Source organism: Pseudophryne corroboree, chromosome 1, assembly GCF_028390025.1.
Source record: "Pseudophryne corroboree isolate aPseCor3 chromosome 1, aPseCor3.hap2, whole genome shotgun sequence".
In the NCBI taxonomy this organism is placed as follows: Eukaryota; Metazoa; Chordata; class Amphibia; order Anura; family Myobatrachidae; genus Pseudophryne; species Pseudophryne corroboree.
Genome location: NC_086444.1, coordinates 1,068,463,774 through 1,068,483,224, shown reverse-complemented (window position 1 = coordinate 1,068,483,224; position 19,451 = coordinate 1,068,463,774). Strand labels below are relative to the sequence as shown.

The window sequence follows — 19,451 nt, the reverse complement described above, 5'->3', positions numbered from 1 at the left end:
TTCATTTGCTCCCGCTCCTCTCCCACATAGCCTTCCTCATCAGACATGTCGACACACGCGTACCGACACACCACACACACACAGGGAATGTCCTTTCTGAAGACAGTTCCCCCACAAGGCCCTTTGGAGAGACAGAGAGAGAGTATGCCAGCACACACCCCAGCGCTATAATATCCCAGGAATAACACAGTAACCTAATGTTAACCCAGATAGCTGCTGTATGTATAGTTTTTTGCGCCTAATTATGTGCCCCCCCCCCTCTCTTTTCAACCCTCTTCTACCGTGTATCAGCAGGGGAGAGTCTGGGGAGCTTCCTCTCAGTGGTGCTGTGGAGAAAAAATGGCGCTGGTGAGTGCTGAGGGAGAAGCCCCGCCCCCTCAACGGCGGGCTTCTGTCCCGCTTATACAGTAATTTTGGCGGGGGCTCATACATATATACAGTGCCCAGCTGTATATATGTGTTCCTTTTGCCAATGAGGTCCCCAATGCTGCCCAGGGCGCCCCCCCTCCCCCCCTGCGCCCTTACAGTGACCGGAGTATGTGAGGTGTGTGGAGCAATGGCGCACAGCTGCAGTGCTGTGCGTTACCTCTAGTGAAGATCTGGAGTCTTCTTCTTCTCATACTCACCCGGCTTCTATCTTCCGGCTCTGCGAGGGGGACGGCGGCGCGGCTCTGGGACAGACGGCGAGGGTGAGATCCTGCGTACCAATCCCTCTGGAGCTAATGGTGTCCAGTAGCCTAAGAAGCAGGACCTAGCTTCAGAGAGTAGGGCTGCTTCTCTCCCCTCAGTGCCTCGAAGCAGGGAGTCTGTTGCCAGCAGAGCTCCCTGAAAATAAAAAACCTAACAAAATACTTTCTATCAGTAAACTCAGAAGAGCTCACTGAAAAGCACCCAGCTCGTCTGGGCACAGTATCAAACTGAGGTCTGGAGGAGGGGCATAGAGGGAGGAGCCAGTGCACACCAGGAACTAAATTCTTTCTTAAAGTGCCCATGTCTCCTACGGAGCCCGTCTATCCCCCATGGTCCTTACGGAGTCCCCAGCATCCTCTAGAACGTTAGAGAAATATAAAACAGTATTTGATTTTAAAACCCCCAAAAAACCCTTTCATATTATAGTTTAATATGAGATATGCTATCTTCCAGAAGCTGAGTATCTAATTACACTGCATACTGGAAAGACTAGAGATGAAGCAGTAATGTGTTGCAGATATGCTGCTATAGGCATCTTCCACCTGTACAATTATAACACTTTACAGCCAATACCCAAAGCCTTAAACTTTTATAAATTAAAACAAGTTATGAACATCCCAGGTAAACTCTTTAGCCGTCTAGATTTATATAATACTAGCTGTCCTACCTGTTCTTCATACAATAGTTTCTGATTTTCACGGTTGTACATATACATGAGTGTTAATAATTTGGTAAATCTATAGAGATGTAAATTTGACATGTGTTAGTGTAAGTAAATATTAATCCATGGTTCTTGGCGTTACCCGAGGAATACCCGTAGCAGATACGGTAAAACGTGACGGGACCATTTTTGTAGTTTATTAAACTGTACACACTGGAGGGGTAATCCAAATTTTGATCCGAGCGTCCGTTTGGGCGTCATCGTTCACACAACGCAAGCCACACATCGGTAATGACGTCATTATGTCAACTCCCATTTCATCCCCTTAGGGGAGGTTTATTAAAATTCTGATTATGTAATTTTACTATTTCCCACCTGCAGAATACCTATGTTACATTTCATCTTCCTAACATATCGGGAAGTAAGAGAATTAGTGATGAGTGAGTGAGTGAGGGCTTTCACATTTATATATATAGCTCACCTACAGCATAGACCAGTGGTTCTCAAACTCGGTCCTCATTACCCCACACAGTGCATGTTTTGCAGGTAACCCAGCAGGCGCACAGGTGTATTAGTTACTCACTGACACATTTTAAAAGGTCCACAGGTGGAGCTAATTATTTCACTTGTGATTCTGTGAGGAGACCTGCAAAACATGCAATGTGGTGGTCATTCCGAGTTGTTCGCTCGTTGCCGATTGTCGCTATGCTGCGATTTGTTGCTAAATGCGCATGCGCATGGTACGCAGAGCGCATGCACAAAGTTATTTTACACAAAACTTAGTAGATTTGCTGTTGTTCGTGCGGCGCTTTTCAGTCGCACTGCTGATCGGTGAATGATTGACAGGAAAGGGGCGTTTCTGGGTGGTAACTGAGCGTTTTCCGGGAGTGTGCTAAAAAACGCAGGCGTGTCAGGGAAAAACGCGGAAGTGTCTGGAGAAACGGGGGAGTGGCTGGCCGAACGCAGGGCATGTTTGTGACGTCAAACCAGGCACTAAACGGACCGAGCTGATCACAATCTGTGAGTAGGTCTGGAGCTAGTCAGAAACTGCAAGAAAATATTTAGTAGCAGTTCTGCTAATCTTTCGTTCGCTATTCTGCAAAGCTAAGATACACTCCCAGAGGGCGGCGGCCTAGCGTTTGCAATGCTGCTAAAAGCAGCTAGCTAGCGAACAACTCGGCATGAGGGCCTGTGTGGGGTCCTGAGGACCGAGTGTGAGAACCTGTGGCATAGAGCATTGTGGTTACGAATTCTAATACCTTTTATCCATGGAGGTAGGTGTTGCTGTTGCAAGCATAGAATAAATACATTAAACCATATAAAAGATTGCAAAGTGTATTTAATCACAAGACAATTTATCTTATTTTTTGGTGCAAAACTCAAAAACAAACATCTTTAACTTAAATATATTTATATATACATATGCTATATACAGCTTGTTACATGTGGCAATTGAACTTTCATCCAGAAAAATGACAAGGAAATACAATCCTGAAATACCGCGATCATCAAACATTTGTGAGTTGTGTTAATCCATAATCTGTAACACCCGTAGTGTGCCAAACAGTCTGACAATACAAAATAAAAGAAATCCTGTAGGAACCACAGAAGTGAAACCATTGAACATTTGGATGTTAGGCAATTAACATCCTAATCTATATAAAAATTGTCCAACATTTTAATATTCAATTTTAACTCTTTAGGAGTCTCCTTCGAGTATTTGTCTGATTACCAGTAACAGGTCATAAAATTTGGGGCGTCCTTCTGGTTTCTAAAATATAAAAATAAATAATTTCACATATATAAAAAAAAACAATCTAAGATGTATAATGAGACATAGGACCTTATCCAGCTTCAGTTGCAGCATTACTAATTTAGCAAAACTGCTACTGCTATCACCCGAATGCCGGGGGCCGCCCAGCACGCTAATGGATCGCAATTCAATCGCATCGCAGACCCTGCAAAACAAGGGAAGCCCCCTGCCTGTGCTGACTGGCTGTGAAAGGCGAGCACCTCGCGACCATCTTTCCTTCTGTAACGGCCACGGGATGCCCAAAAATGGCCCGGGCCTGCCTGCGTTTCTGCCACCATGCCCCCGCAACGCCGCATCTTCACCCCACGAAACCCTCTGCCTGTCAATCAGGCACAGGCATTCGCATTAATGCAATGTGATCGCATTCGGCGGCCCGCGCACAAGCAGAACAGGCCCTGTGCATGTGCACTTACCCTATTTTCGGCATAATGCGATTGCATCGCATTAGCTAATGAAGCTGACTAAGGCCCATATATCATAGTCTGGTATGTATACAACATGTGTCGGCATGAAATATTATTATTAACATTGGCCCTCATTCCGAGTTGTTCGCTCGGTAAAAATCTTCGCATCGCAGCGATTTTCCGCTTAATGCGCATGCGCAATGTCCGCACTGCGACAAGTAAATTTACTATGCACTTAGGAATTTTACTCACGGCTTTTTCATCGTTCTGGCGATCGTAATGTGATTGACAGGAAATGGGTGTTACTGGGCGGAAACAGGCCGTTTTATGGGCGTGTGGGAAAAAACGCTACCGTTTCCGGAAAAAACGCAGGATTGGCCGGAGAAACGGAGGAGTGTCTGGGCGAACGCTGGGTGTGTTTGTGACGTCAAACCAGGAACGACAAGCACTGAACTGATCGCAGATGCCGAGTAAGTCTGAAGCTACTCAGAAACTGCTACGAGGTGTGTAATCGCAATATTGCGAATACATCGTTCGCATTTTTAAGATGCTAAGATTCACTCCCAGTAGGCGGCGGCTTAGCGTGAGCAACTCTGCTAAAATCGCCTTGCGAGCGAACAACTCGGAATGAGGGCCATTATTCTGTTATGATATATATATATATATATATATAAAACAATCTAAGATGCATAAAGAGACATATATCATTGACTGGTATGTATACTACGGGTGTAGTATGAGTGGCCGGCGAGCGGGATCCCGATCGCAGGCATGCCGGCAGCGGGGCGAGCGCAAATGAGCCCCTTGCGGGCACGGTGGCGCGCTATGCGCGACACGCTATTTACTCTCCCTACAGGGGGGTCCCAAGAGGGAGAATAGTTGTCGGTATTCCGGGTGTCGGGATTCCGGCGCCGGTATACTGAGCGCCGGGATCCCAACAGCCGGCATACTGAATGCCACCCTATACAACATATGCTGGCATGGAATATTATTATTAACATTATTGTGTTATTAAATTATAATTTCTATATATAAAAAGTTTAAAACAAGACTTATCCGAGCAGCGTAAAACATATAAGGATGTCTCTCTTTTCTCTCTGAACAATTGCTCAGATTCCAGAAACACAAGTGACACTGACAACCCCCCAATGAGTGACACAACTCACTGCGTATGATAAATGGGGCTCCACCCAATCAGCTCCCAATTGTTATTTATTTTAACACATGAAAGTTAGGAGCTGAACACATGATAGGAGCAGATTGGCTGGAACACCATTTATCATACACAACAAGTTTTATCAGTCACAATGAGTTTTATCACTCGTTAATAATTAAGCCCCTTTGTACATACAGTACAGTGTATATGTAATCCCAAACTCATCAGATCCACCGTCATTTTACCTCATGCCAGCATGCCATCATTACAGTGTATATCTTGGGTGAAGCCAATCTTGGGCGATAGAGTCTCTCCCCTCTCGTCACCATTTCTACAACTTCAACATTGGAATAGCTCTCAAAGGGCATCTTACCTTCTGTGAAAACCTCCCACATTAATACCCCTGAAAGAAAGGCAAAGAAAGTAAAATAATTCCTGAGATTACAAAGCAGTAAAGACTACAGACTCCATTCCAAGTAATACAAGTATATACATGCAGGAAGTGTTTGCTGAAAGAATTTACCACGTTGCTGCCAGGGGCGGCTCAAGGGGCTGGCTAACAGGGCACGGTGGCCTGGCGGGTTGCAGCCGCATTCACCCCACCAGCATTGTACTAGCCTGGCAGCCGGGGTGGAGATGTACTTGGTGCTGAAAGACTCTCCCAGTGTACATGTGCAACATTCTGCAGCACCAATCAGGCTGGATCACCATGGATCAGCGACCAGACACCACATGGGGGAGGACACCACCACTGCCACACAGAGCGGAGTGTAGCCACACAGAGGGTATGCCAGGGCAATACCTCAAAGAGAACAGGTGAGTAGGGCTCAGCGCAGCTTATCGAGAGATCCACTGATACTCCACACATGAGAGAGCTGGAGTGACACAGGGGGATCTGGAGTGAAACGGGGGTGGGGGGATTCTGAAGTGACATAGGGCGGGAGCTGGACTGACAAAGGGAGAGGTGAAGTGACACTGAAGGGGGAGTCGACACAAGGGAAGAGATGGAGTGAAACGGGAGAGCTGGAATGACACATGGGGAGTTGGAATGACACGGGGAGTGGCACGAGGCGGAGACTAGAGTGACACAGGGGAGCTGGAGTAAAACAAGGTTTTCTCTCCCTCCCTTTCTTTGTGGTGTGCCTATTGCCCACTTTCTCCTGTGATTTACCCTTTTCAGACTCTCTCCTCTGTCTAGTGTGTCAGTGTCTGTTGCCCACTTTACCGCTTGTCTTTTTTCCCAGTGTAGGGTATAGAGGGGTCAGTATGTAGTATAGGGGAAGGGGGTGAGTGATGTAGAGTAGGGTAGGGTATAGAGGGGTCAGCACATAAAGAGGTCAGTAATGTAATGTAAGGTAAGGCATAGAGGGGTCAGTAATTTAGTATAGGGTATAAAGGGGTCAATAATGTAGTGGCAGGTCAGCGATAGAGGGGTCAGTGATATAGTGTGGGGTATAGAGAGATCAGTGAAGCAGTGTAGAGTATAGAGGGTTCACTAATGTAGTGCAAGGTATAGAGGGGTCAGTGATGCAGTGTAGGTTATAGAGGGGTCACTCATGTAGTAAAAGGTATAGAGGTGTCAGTAATGTAGTATAGGTTATAGAGGGTTCAGTGATGTAGTGTAGGGTATAGAGGGGTCAGTAATGTAGTACAGGGTATAAATGGGTCTATAATTTAGTGGCAGTATAGAGGGGTCAGTAATGTAGTGTAGGGTATAGAGGGGTCAGTGATGTAGTGGTGGGTACAGAGGTGTTAGTGATATAGTGTGGTGTATAGAGGGGTCAGTAATGCAGTGTAGGTGAAGGGGCGGGTTCTTTACTATGAGTGAATCCAGCAGCTCACCAACGCCATTTTCCCTCTGCAGTGGACACAGACGCTGACTGACAGGGACACGCAGCTCCTCCGGAGAGACTCCAGATTACCTCAGCGGTACCAAGGGGTCATAGCAGAGGGAGAGCGATTCTTAGTGTACTAAGTCCCCTATCAGGGTACTTAGTCTGTGACCCGGCTAAGCTTGGCATTAGCGATAAGAGCATGGTGGGGGCTAGCTCCAAATAACTCTGTGTCTCCCTGAAGGGCTTTTTGTGGGTTAATTGTGCTTAACCTTTTCGTGTGTGTGTGTGTGTGTGTGTGTGTGTGTGTGTGTGTGTGTGTGTGTGTGTGTGTGTGTGTGCTGTTACATTTACATTATGTCAGGCAAAGAGTGTGTTTCTTGTACAGTGGAGTGTTCCTCATCACCAGGGGGCTCACTACTGGGTTACTTCCATTACCGGAATGATCTCAAATATTTCTACAAAGCTATCCCGCAATGAGAAAGAGACGCAATACTTAAGACAGACTGTGGATGAGTTTATGAATAGAGACTCAGTCCCCAAACCGGCGTATCAATCCCCTCTCATTTGTCCGCAAAAATGATCTTTGGCCCATATCCTGCAGTCTGACTCTGACACTGACGGGTCAGACATGGAGGAGGGTGAGGTGGATTTGGAAGGGGGGATGCTACTCTGTCACAGGGAATAGAGGCTCTTATAGAGGCTATCAGAGATGTTCTGCAAATTCCTGAGAAAGGGGGTCATTCCAAATTGATCGCTATCTGAAAATGTTCGCTGCGCAGCGATGAAGCAAAAAAAAACGGCACTTCTGCGTATGTGGTGCAGTGCGCACGCGCAACGTACTTTCACAACGGCCGATGCTGTTTCACACAAGGTCTAGCGAAGCTTTACAGTCGCACTGCTGGCCGCAGAGTGATTGACATGAAGTGGACGTTTCTGGGTGTCAACTGACCATTTTCAGGGAGTGTTCGAAAAAACGCAGGCGTGCCAGGAAAAACGCAGGGGTGGCTGGGAGAACGCAGGGCGTGTTTGTGACGTCAAATCTGGAACTGAACAGTCTGAAGTGATCGCAAGCTAGGAGTAGGTCTGGAGCTACTCTAAACCTGCACAATTTTTTTTTGTAGTCGCTCTGCGATCCTTTCGTTTGCACTTCTGCTAAGCTAAAATACACTCCCAGAGGGCGGCGGCTTAGCGTTTGCACGACTGCTAAAAACTGCTAGCGAGCGATCAACTCGGAATGACCACCAAGGTGTCAGAGGAGTGTGAGGAATCTTATTTTAATGTAAAAAAGAAGTCCTCAGTCACTTTTCCTGCGTCAAAGGAATTGAATACCTTGTTTAAAGAACCGTGGGTTAATCCTGATAAGAAATTTTAAATCCCTAAAAGGTTGCTCTCATCTTTTCCTTTTCCCCTAGAGGACAGGAAAAAATGGGAAAATCCACCGATAGTGGACGCATCAGTCTCTAGGCCAGGCATTCCCAACCACGGTCCTCAAGGCACACCAACACTGCAGATTTTAGTGATATCCAGGCTTCAGCACAGGTGACTTAATTAGTAGCTCAGTTATTTTGATTTAACCATCTGTGCTGCAGCCTGGATATCACTAAAACCTGCACTGTTGGTGTGCCTTGAGGACCGTGGTTGGGAATGCCTGCTCTAGGCTGTCACTTAAAATGGTATTGCCTGTCCCTGTATTGCCTGTACAGCTGATCGTAAAATTGAGACTACACTCAAAATCATTGTACACAGCTGCTGGGGTGGCCCAAAGACCTACTCTTGCATGTGAGTGGATCACAAAAGCCAATGCTAAATGGTCAGGTAACCTAATTGAGTGATTAGATTCCTTGTCTAAGGGGGGTGTTGTTTTACTCCTGCAGCATACACAAGACTCTGCAAACTTTATGGTGGAGGCCATAAAAGAGATTGGTTTGCTTAATGCACGCACCACTGCTATGGCACTGTCAGCACGCAGGGGTTTGTGGCTACGCCAGTGGACTGTTGATGCGGACTCCAGGAAAGGCGTGAAAAGCCTGCCATTAACAGGAGATGCCTTGTTTGGAGACGAACAAGACAAATGGATCTCCAAAGCTACTGTGGGTAAGTCTACGTATCTTCCTTCCGCAGCTCCCCCAGCCAGGAAAGCTTATTCAGCTTCAAATTTACAGTCCTTTCAGAGAGCCAAGCTTAAGGGAAAATCCAGAGGTGCTTCTACATCTTCCAGAGGTGCAAGAGGTAAACCACGCAAACCAGCAATTGCAGGTGCTCAGGAACAGAGCTCAGGCTCTGCTTCCTCAAAGCCTTGGGCATGACGGTGGACCGAGATGCCTGGAGGGCTGTCAGGTGGGAGCCCGACTAAAATTCTTCAGTCACATCTGGTCAAGTTCATGCCTGGATCCCTGGGTCACAGATCTTATTTCCCAGGGATACAGAGTGGAGTTCCAAGACCTTCCACCTCACAGATTCTTCAAATCAGGCTTACAAGCTTCACAAAAGGCAAGTATAACTTTACAGCAGGCCATCCAAAAACTGGTACAGACTCAAGTCATTGTTCCAGTTCCACCTCATCTGCACAACAAGGGGTACTATTCCAACTTGTTTGTAGTACCAAAACCGGACGGTTCGGTACGACCAATTCTGAACCTCAAGTCTTTGAATACGTTCTTAAAAGTGTTCAAGTTCAAGATGGAGTCTCTGAGAGCGGTGATCTCAGGTCTGGCGGAAGAGGAATTCCTTGTGTCTCTGGATATCAAGGATGCGTACCTTCACATTCCGATCTGGCCACCTCATCAGGCTTATCTACGGTTTGCACTGCAGGACTGTCACTACAAGTTCCAGGCCCTGCCATTTGGTCTCTCCACGGCACCGAGGGTATTCTCCAAAGTGATGGCAGAGATGATGTTTCTCCTTTGCAAGCAGGTAGTGAACATAATTCCATACCTGGACGATTTTCTGATAAAGGCGCCATTCAGGGAGAGGTTGCTGGACAGCATTGGCCTCTCAACCAAACTTCTCCAGGATCACGGGTTGATTCTGAACCTTCCGAAATCTCACCTAGAGCCAACACGAAGGCTCCCATTCCTGGGAATGATACTGGACACAGTAAGTGTTCCTTTGGTTGGAAAAAGCATTGGTAATCCAGTTGATGGTTCGGGATGTCCGCAACCAACCCTGATATCAATGCATCTATGCATTCAACTTCTGGGGGAAATGGTGGCCTCTTATGAGGCGCTTCAATATGGAAGGTTTCACGCAAGACCCTTCCAGCTCGATCTGTTGGACAAATGGTCCGGATCGCATCTTCACATGCACCAGAGGATCCGTCTGTCGCCAAAAGCCAGGATTTCCCTTCTGTGGTGGCTACAGATTTCTCACCTCATCGAGGGTTAGAGGTACGGACTCCATGGGTCTATCAGATGGTGTACGTGTTTCCTCCACTTCCTCTGATCCCAAGAATTCTGAAAAGAAAAAAAAGGGAAAAGGTTCAAGCAATTCTCATTGCTCCGGACTGGCCAAGAAGGGCCTGGTACGCAGACCTCCTGGAGATGCTCCTCAAAGATCCGTGGCCTCTACCTCTTTGCGAGGATTTTCTGCAACAGGGCCCATTTGTCTATCAGGACTACGTTTGACAGCATGGAAGTTGAACGGCTGATTCTAGCCAGTACAGGGATCCTTAACAAAGTTATCCCAACTATGATCCAAACCAGGAAGGGGGTAACGTCTAAACATTACCATCGTATTTGGAAGAACTACGTCTCTTAGTGTGAGAGCAGAAAATATTCTGCTGTGGAATTTCACTTGGGACATTTCCTGCTTTTTCTGCAGGCAGGTGTGGATGTGAGCCTACGTCTGGGCTCCATAAAAGTCCAGATTTCGGCCTTGTCCATTTTCTTTCAAAAACAATTGGCTTCTCTCCCTGAGGTTCAGACCTTTTTGAAAGGTGTTCTGCGCATCCAACCTCCCTTTGTGCCTCCCACAGCACCTTGGGATCTCAATTTGGTGCTGAAGTTCCTCCAATCGGACTGGTTTGACCCATTACAGGAGGTTGATGTAAAGTACCTTACGTGGAAGACCGTCACACTGTTGGCCTTGGCTTCAGCAAGACATGTGTTGGAGCTAGGGAAGTTGTCTCACAAGAGTCCCTACTTAATTTTCCATGAGGACAGAGCTGAACTCAGAGCTCGTCAGCAATTTCTTCCTAAGGTGGTGTCCGCGTTTCACATCAACCAACCTATTGTGGTTCCGGCTGTTACGGACACCTCTGCTACTTCAAAGTCTTTGAATGTTGTGAGGGCTTTGAATGTGTATGTAAAGAGAACAACTCATCACAGGAAATCCGACTCGCTGTTCGTTCTATATGATCCCAAGAAAATTGGGTGTCCTGCTTCAAAGCAGACAATTGCACGCTGGATCAGGTTCACTATCCAGCATGCTTATTCCACAGCAGGTTTGCCGGTTCCAAAATCTTTACAGGCCCACTCTACTATGTCGGTGGGTTCTTCCTGGGCGGCTGCCCGGGGTGTCTCAGCTTTACAGCTCTGCAGAGTAGTGACTTGGTCAGGTTCGAACACGTTTGCTAAGTTCTACAAATGTGATACTTTGACCTCTGAGGACCTTCAGTTGGTCAATCAGTTCTGCAGGTACCTCAGCACTCCCCCACCCGGTGTGGGAGCTTTGGTATATCCCCATGGCACTAAATGGAACCCCAGTATCCTCTAGGACGTAAGAGTTAATAGGATTTTAATTACCTACCGGTAAATCCTTTTCTCGTAGTCCGTAGAGGATACTGGGCGCCCGCCCGATGCTTCGTTCTTACTGCACTGTTACTTGGTTAAGTATTGTTGGTTCAGCTGTTGCTGTTCCTGTTTAAAGTTGGGTTAGCATAGCTTTCCTCTGTTTGTGTGTGCTGGTTCGGAATCTCACCACTATCTTTACCTATCCTTCTCTCAAAGTATATCTGTCTCCTCAGGCACAGTTTCCTAGACTGAGTCTGGTAGGAGGGGCATAGAGGGAGGAGCCAGCCCACTTAAAGTGCCAATGGCTCCTAGTGGACTCTGTCTATACCCAATGGTACAAAATGGAACACCAATATCCTCTACGGACTACGAGAAAAAGTGGAAGCATCAAGACAAACTAGAGCAATTTAGTGGTAATGGTAATAATGTGCACACAATATAATGGACAATCCAGATTTCTGTACCCAACAGAAAACCTCATTAAGTCTTTGCTGTGTGTATCTTTTCCTGCATCCAATCATGGTGCAATATGCTTCCTTTTGTTATGGGGTTTGGCATGGTGGGAGACTGAAGCTAGAGCAAGTGTGCACCAGGACGGCGATAGAGAGCCGTACCAGCACTTACTGTATTTCAGTTGCAGGAACCTCATGTCCTAACAGCTTTCCCTACTCCCCCTAACAGCGCTTACTGCAAGCTTCTTGTTCCACTGAGGTGGGTACACACTGCAAAGTCCCTGTAATTTCCATCACATCTGTTGGTGTCTCAGAGATAAAGCTGATGCATTGTTAACTTTCATTTGGGTCTGTACATGGTTTGACAATATGTTATTTTGCTCATGTACTGCAATTATAAAATACGTCAAGTGTCAGTGTTCAGGAATAGGAATTAGTGATGCTGTCCACACAGTAGAATTTGTGATATAGACAAAATTATTACTTTGTTATCTAATACAATTTCTTTATTTCCATTTTTCTGTAGAACTGAGAGACACTGAAACCTATTAATATTTTTTCACATTTAGATTTTTTTTTAAAAACCAACATGCATTATTTACAACATATTTCTTACCAAAAGACCAGACATCAGATTTGCTGCTGAACTTGCTGTAGTTGAAAACTTCTGGTGGTGACCACTTTACTGGGAACTTGGCTCCACAGGAACTTGTATACTGGTCATCAAGGACATACCTAATTATATATACAAAATACTGTATGTACCTCTAAAGACAATAACAAGTATCTGTTTATACATATTATAACAATATAAATTGAGATTTATTGATCTACTTATATAGAACAGAATAAAAGCTTCTATTTGCTATTGAAAAGGAAATGTATACAGGGCTGACATATATTTCCTTATTTCTATCATCATAATCACTTTTCTTATCTTCAAATCAAGTACTGAAACCTTGGTTTAAAATGCATTAACCACTTTGCTGGTTAGGTCGCATGCAGTGGCGAGCTGGGCCGGGGGGCAGGGTGCCATCTGCCCCTCGGGCCAGTTCAGTTTTTGTGCTCCAGGGCCGCACGCAACCGTGCTCTGTATTAACACGGCTGACTGTGGGAGGCACAGAGGAAGAAGGCAGGAAAAATGCTCCCCGGCTTCTCTCTGCCATATCAAATCAGAGCAGCAAGGCATCTCCACGTACCCAAGCTCCTCCCACTCTGTATCATGTCAGAGGTAGCTGGGACCCGAGCAAGCAGCCTTCAAGCAAGAAGAGCCAGCCGCACACAGAAAAACCGGAGACCAGACCAAAGTGAAGCAGGTAAGCGTGGGCTCCCGCCTGGGTGCTATGAGATAATTACTGAAGGGGCCGGGGAAAGTGCTTTGGGGCGGACATTTAAGGGGGAAAATGTTGTGAAAGGTGGACACAGAAGTGTGGGGGGGAAATGTGATAGGTTGGTGGAGGGAGCAGTTACAGGTGGACACTGATGGGGGGAGCTGTGACAGGTGGACACTGAAGGGGAGCTGTGACAAATTGACACTGAAGAGGGGGAGCTGTGACAGGTGAACAGTGATGGGGGGAGCTGTGTCAAGTGGACATTGGAGAGTGGAGCTGTGAGAGGTGGACACTGAAGGGGGAGCTGTGAAAGGCGGACACTGAAGGGGGGGAACTGTGACAGGTGGGCACTGATGGGGGGAGCTGTGACAGGTGGACACTGAAGGGGAGCTGTGACAAATAGACACTGAAGAGTGGAGCTGTAAAATATGGACACTGAAGGGGAGAGCTATAAAAGGGCAACATTGAAGGGGGGGAGCTGTGACAGGTAGATACTGATGGGGGAGCTGTGACAGGTAGACACTGAAGGGGGGGAGCTGTGACAGGTAGATACTGATGGGGGAGCTTTGACAGGTGGGCACTCATGGGGGAGCTGTGACAGGTGGTTATTGAAGGGGGGCAGCTGTGACAGGTGGACACTGAAGGGGGGGAGCTGTGACAGGTAGATACTAATGGGGGAGCTGTAACAGGTGGGCACTGATGGGGGAGCTGTGACAGGTGGATATTGAAGGGTGGGAGCTGTGACAGGTAGATACTGATGGGGGAGCTGTGACAGGTGGGCACTGTTGGGGAGCTGTGACAGGAGGATATTGAAGGGGAGCAGCTGTGAGAGGTGGATACTGATGTGGGGAGCTATGACAGGTAGACACTGATAGGAGGAGCTGTGCTTGGTGGACACTGATAGGGGGAGCTGTCAGAGGCGGATTGATCATCAGTCTCCCATGACACAAGCTCCGCTGCGCTCTGCATGTGGGAGAAGGAGGGGGTGCATATGCCCATGGGGGTGGGTAAAATAAAGTTAAATGTTGCTGGAGGGGAGGGAGTGGAATAATAATAATAAAAATACATTGGTCAAAGGGGAGCAGGAGGGGGTTGCAAAAAACAAACGTTTTACATGGCGGGGTTTGGTTAATAAAACATGGATTTTTTTTACGACTATAGGTGAGTGGGGGAAACTGTTACTAGGACTATGGACACAGGTGTGCTAGATTTTTTTTTGTTATTAAATATTTAAATTTATTATTTAAATGTATTATTACAAATATTTTTCAAACTTTATTAAGTAATAAAAACCTGACAATTTCTGAGCAGTTTTCTGGGGAAATAACTGTCAGTTAAGTTGTTAAATTGTACTGTAACAGCATTGCATTTTTTATAGTGCTTCATATGTGATATTTTCACAGGGGCAGTATGCTGCTGAACTCTTACCTCGTCATTCCAAAATCAGACACTTTTACTACTCCAAGACCACTTACTAAACAGTTTCTGGCAGCCTGTAAAGAAAGCACAATGCAAATGAAGGTTAAAGTGGAAAATAGATGGACCAAGTCCCTGATATATTGTATATACTGTATAGATGTGTCCTTATACTTCTAGCCTCAGTATGCCAGACACGAGTGAGCTGACAGGTTCCGTGCAACTCTGCTAGTGTCAGGCATCATTGTCGCAACGTGATGCAACTTTGACACACCGGGAAACTGCACTGAATAATTTGATATGTGACACTTGTATATCTGTTTGTGACTAATTCTGGATATGAAGCTTGAAGAATGTAAGCCCTCTTCCCTCATGTGATTTTCCATCTCTTAAACTATCTTCTTTTCAATACTCCCTTCGACGGCACCGAATCCCTTGGTTTTCTGCCACCTTGATATTTATTTCAGTGTCGTCTGTTTATATACCCTGTACTTGTCCTACAGATGAGGCCACGCTGCTACATCGCAGGCAGGGGCGAGCAGGGTGCCTGCACCTCGGCCCGCCATCAATCGTACACAGACGCTCCCATTCAAAGTGAATATGGCGTGTGCGCGTCCACAACGCACACGCGGCCCATTTATTCCCGGCGGTGAGCCTGGTGGGGCGCACCTAGTTGCAGACAGAGCCACTATTAGCGTGGCTCCATCTGTATATTGTCTTGAATTGTAAGTCACTGTTTTCTTGTTTTACTTGTTTATGCAATTGGGTGCTGTGGATCCCTTGTGGTGCCATATAAATAAAGGATAATAATAATAATAATAATGAAGCACAATGAAGTTTGGTATAGAAAAAAACTGCAGCCGCTGCATCGTAGCACTTCGTACACAGATTCAGACTCAGTTGCATACAGATATACAAGTGTTGCATAATCGGCAAAAAAGGAGCCCGATGCTAAAAGAGTCTCACGGGACCTGGCGTGCCAAGAGGGGCTGTTTGGCGCGTTTTTGCAGCAAAGATGTTTGAGGAAGACAGATAGATACATACATACACATATATATATGCTTACATGCATTGTACAATTCATAAACCAAAACCCCATTGTTTATTTAGATGTATATTAAAGTATTTAAGGTGAATGAAGCTTCTTAGGAGAGTGCTGGGTTTTCTGTTTGGTATATTTGAGTTCGGTGGTCACAGCCCACTGCACCCCAACCCCTGGTAATGGCGAGTGCAGTGGTTCCTCGTGTTTGTTTGTATAACAGGGTTAATTTTTAATTGGCCCATTTGTGACCATATCTCTCTCTCATGCACCCCTAAGCTCATTTACCTTTAACCTGGATCAGCTGCTATTTAGGTGTGTTGGTGACTGTCTCACTTTGAAAGCCAGTAGTCTGTTGGCAGGTGAGCTGTAAACCAGGTAAGCACACTTGTGTTGTTGTGTTATTTGTGTTGGTGATTGTCTTACCTTTTAAAAGCCGTAAGTGTGGCAGGTAAGCTTTAAACCAGATAAGCAGATTTTCCTCTATGAGACAGCAGTTGCCAGGTTTCTATAGAATCTATGTGAAAGTTTGTGATAGAGTAGGACTTGCGGTGAAATGGGGTCCCGTGGAGTGGGCCGCAAGCTTACATGCATTGTACAATTCATAAACCAAAACCCCATTGTTTATTTAGATGTATATTAAAGTATTTAAGGTGAATGAAGCTGCTTGGGGGAGTGCTGGGTTTTCTGTTTGGTATATTTGAGTTCGGTGGTCACAGCCCACCGCACCCCAACCCCTGGGAATGGCGAGTGCAGTGGTTCCTCGTGTTTGTTTATATATATATATATATATATATACATACAGAGTCCGGCACTCAATAAATGCAAATAGTTACCCCGGTGTCCTTGTCCAATACGGTGTGGCCGCAAATGTAGGAGCAATGGATGGGACGGCGCTCAGAGGTTTTTTGCAGATAATTGTATTCAAATAGCTTGTTAGCAGAAGATCATATCAAACCATCAACATTTCGGTGTCCATACACAGTCATCAGGATGTGATACTGCTTCAATAGAAAATACCTAAACAAACAAAGAAGCTTCTATTGAAGCAGTATCACATCCTGATGACGGTGTATATGGACACCGAAACGTTGATGGTTTGATATGATGTTCTGCTAACAAGCTATTTGAATACAATTATCTGCAAATAACCTCTGAGTGCCGTCCCATCCATTGCATATATATTTAAACCAGTACAGTGTATTTAAATATGTGCTTGTACAGTATCTCAAAGGTCTGCACTCCGAAACACACCACAAAAATAAGCAGTAATTCATAATAAAGTGCCCTCATTGTCCAGAAAAGAATAATAAAATCTTAAAAAACTAATTTTTTGTGATCGATATAACCTGAATTAGCGCAAAACAAAAGAGTATGCTCACCTGCTACAGAATACGGATTATATGATTTTATAAATGTGCTTATCTAATAGTAGTTCTTTATTATTCACAAGAAACCTCTTCATTTTATTGAAGTACATATTCTTACTTTTCAATGATCAAATATAATGTGATCGACATACAGATAGATCCATGGTTATCTTGATTTCTATGCTGCGCCTAGGCACACCATGGTTTATCTACATAAACTCTTCATCTACTGTTCTCAACTGCAATACAATACAGAGAACAATATAGCAGGGGATTAAATCCGACTGCCCAGTCTCAGTTAATCCTATTAAAGGCCAAGATAAACATGGGCCCATCTGTATACTACAGAAAGCATTAGTTACCACCCCATATAATACAGACAGCAAAAGTCGGATTGAGATGAGGGAGCTGAGAGGAGGAGACGGGGGAGAGCAGCGGGGAGAAAAATTAGGCCGGATTTAATAAGTCGGAAACCCTTCCGACCTATTCCAGTCGGAAACTGACGTCTTTCTTAATTGAATACGGCCCTTAGACTATATTCTGTGTGTGACTGCGACTATATTTGCATACAAAATGCTATGCTACAGTGTTTTCCTGAACATGGCATTTTGGATGCAGATAGAGCCGCAATTAAACACAGACTATAGGCATGCTGCATATCATTTTAATCAGCAGAAGTTGCTTGTGTGTCCTATTACATTACTGTGCGTCCAAGAAAAAAAACAACACAAAATGCTACAGAGTCCCGCTATAGCATGGCGCAACTTCAAGGGCTGTTTAGCATGACTGCAGGAAGGATGTAAGAGGACACATCTGTATACTACAGATAGCATTAGTGATCGACATACACTACAGACAGCATTAGCTACCCCCCCATAAAATACAGACAGCATTAGTGACCAACATATAAAATAGATAGTGTTAGTTACTGCCATATACTGTACTTCAGACAGCATTAGTCACCACCACATGCTACAGGCTTACATATGCTACAGACTGCATTAGCAATTTACATACAGTATGCTACAGACAGCATTAGTGTCCGCCATGTAATACAGAAAGCCTTAATCTCATAATTACATCCCTAAATCTCATTAAAAAAAATTAAAAAAAATCTGTTAAAACTGCATGTGTGTGTGTATACAGCACACATCATACAGAGGTCTGCCATAGCCCCATTACACAGCACACATCATATTGAGGTCTGCCATAGCCCCATTACACAGTGACAGCACACATCATGTAATAATAATAATCATTTTATTTATATAGCGCTCTTTCTCCAATAGGACTTAAGGCACTTAACAGATACATAGCATAATATAGTACAGAAAATAATGAAGTACAGAAAGCTTTTCATAAAATACAGAAGCATGTAGTTACTAAAGGGACATTATGGAAATGCTTGAGTAAACAGGAAAGTAATGAGTCTACTTTTGAAGGATTCTATAGTTGGGGCCTCTCGCACTGTGCGGGGAAGTGAGTTCCATAGAGTCAGAGCCGCATGACTAAAATCTCAACCCCCAGATGAATTACGGGAGATTCTAGGTACTGCTAAAAGTCCTTCATCTACAGATCGCAGTAATCGAGTGGGGCAGTATGGGGTCAGTAGCTGCTTCAGGTACCTTGGGTCCTGGTCATGTAGTGATTTGAAACTCAGTAAACCAATCTTGAAGATGATTCACCATCTTACAGGCAGCCAGTAAAGGGAGTAGAGGATGGGTGTTATGTGGCTAGAGCGGGGCTGTTTGGTTAACAGCCTGGCAGCTGTGTTTTGCACCAGCTGTAAGCGGAGCAATTCTTTTGCTGGGATACCAAGGTAGAGGGCATTACAGTAGTCTAATCGACATGATACAAATGCATGTATGACTTTTGGCATATCAACTGAGGGAATTAAGTGCTTGATTCTGCCTATGTTCCTCAGGTGTAAGAATGAGGGTTTGATTGTGGCTGATATCTGATGTTTAAGTGGTCAAGCCACCATCCAGGACAACGCCAAGATTCCGCACACGATCAGTGGTTTGTAATTCTGAATCCTCGAGTGTAAATCCAGTTGGTTGGCTATGCTGCAGTCTTGTCCTTTGATGTTGCGGTCCTATCATAAGGACCTCTGTTTTATCCGGGTTCAGTCGCAGCAAAACTGGCACTCATCCACTCCTGGAGATCAGCTAGACAGTCATTTAGGGTTGCTATTGGGTTATCAGTGTTCGGGAGCAAAGGACAAGTACAGTTGTGTATCATCTGCATAGCATTGGTAGACCAGGCCATGGCGCCTGATTATTTCACCCAGCGGGAGCATGTATAATGCAAAAAGCATGGGGGATAGTATAGAACCTTGTGGGACACCACGTGGCAATGGCACTGATGGTGATGAGTATACTCCAGACGATACTCTCTGTGACCTGCGAGAAATGATTTGAACCAGCTTAGGACTGTGCCATCCAGTCCACAAAAATGTATCAGTCGCTCAATCAGAAGCCCATGGTCCATGGTATCAATTGCTGCAGAGAGATCCAGAAGGATCAATATTGAACAGTCACCTCTGTCTCTTGCC

General features: G+C 45.3%; 1 protein-coding gene across 2 annotated transcripts in view; it reads right to left on the bottom strand.

Moving 5' to 3' along the window:
• Window positions 1-2,701: 2,701 nt before the first annotated feature.
• The window catches only part of TEC (tec protein tyrosine kinase), a 309,465-nt gene continuing 292,715 nt past the window's right edge, over window positions 2,702-19,451 (bottom strand). For both annotated transcript variants that reach the window (XM_063920970.1, XM_063920969.1), the window contains 4 exons: window positions 14,501-14,565; window positions 12,358-12,476; window positions 4,970-5,127; window positions 2,702-3,122 (listed from right to left, as the gene is read on the bottom strand). In XM_063920970.1, coding sequence (XP_063777040.1) covers window positions 3,051-3,122; window positions 4,970-5,127; window positions 12,358-12,476; window positions 14,501-14,565 — 414 coding nt within the window. In that variant the 3' untranslated portion in view covers window positions 2,702-3,050. The remainder of the gene's footprint in view (window positions 3,123-4,969; window positions 5,128-12,357; window positions 12,477-14,500; window positions 14,566-19,451) is intronic.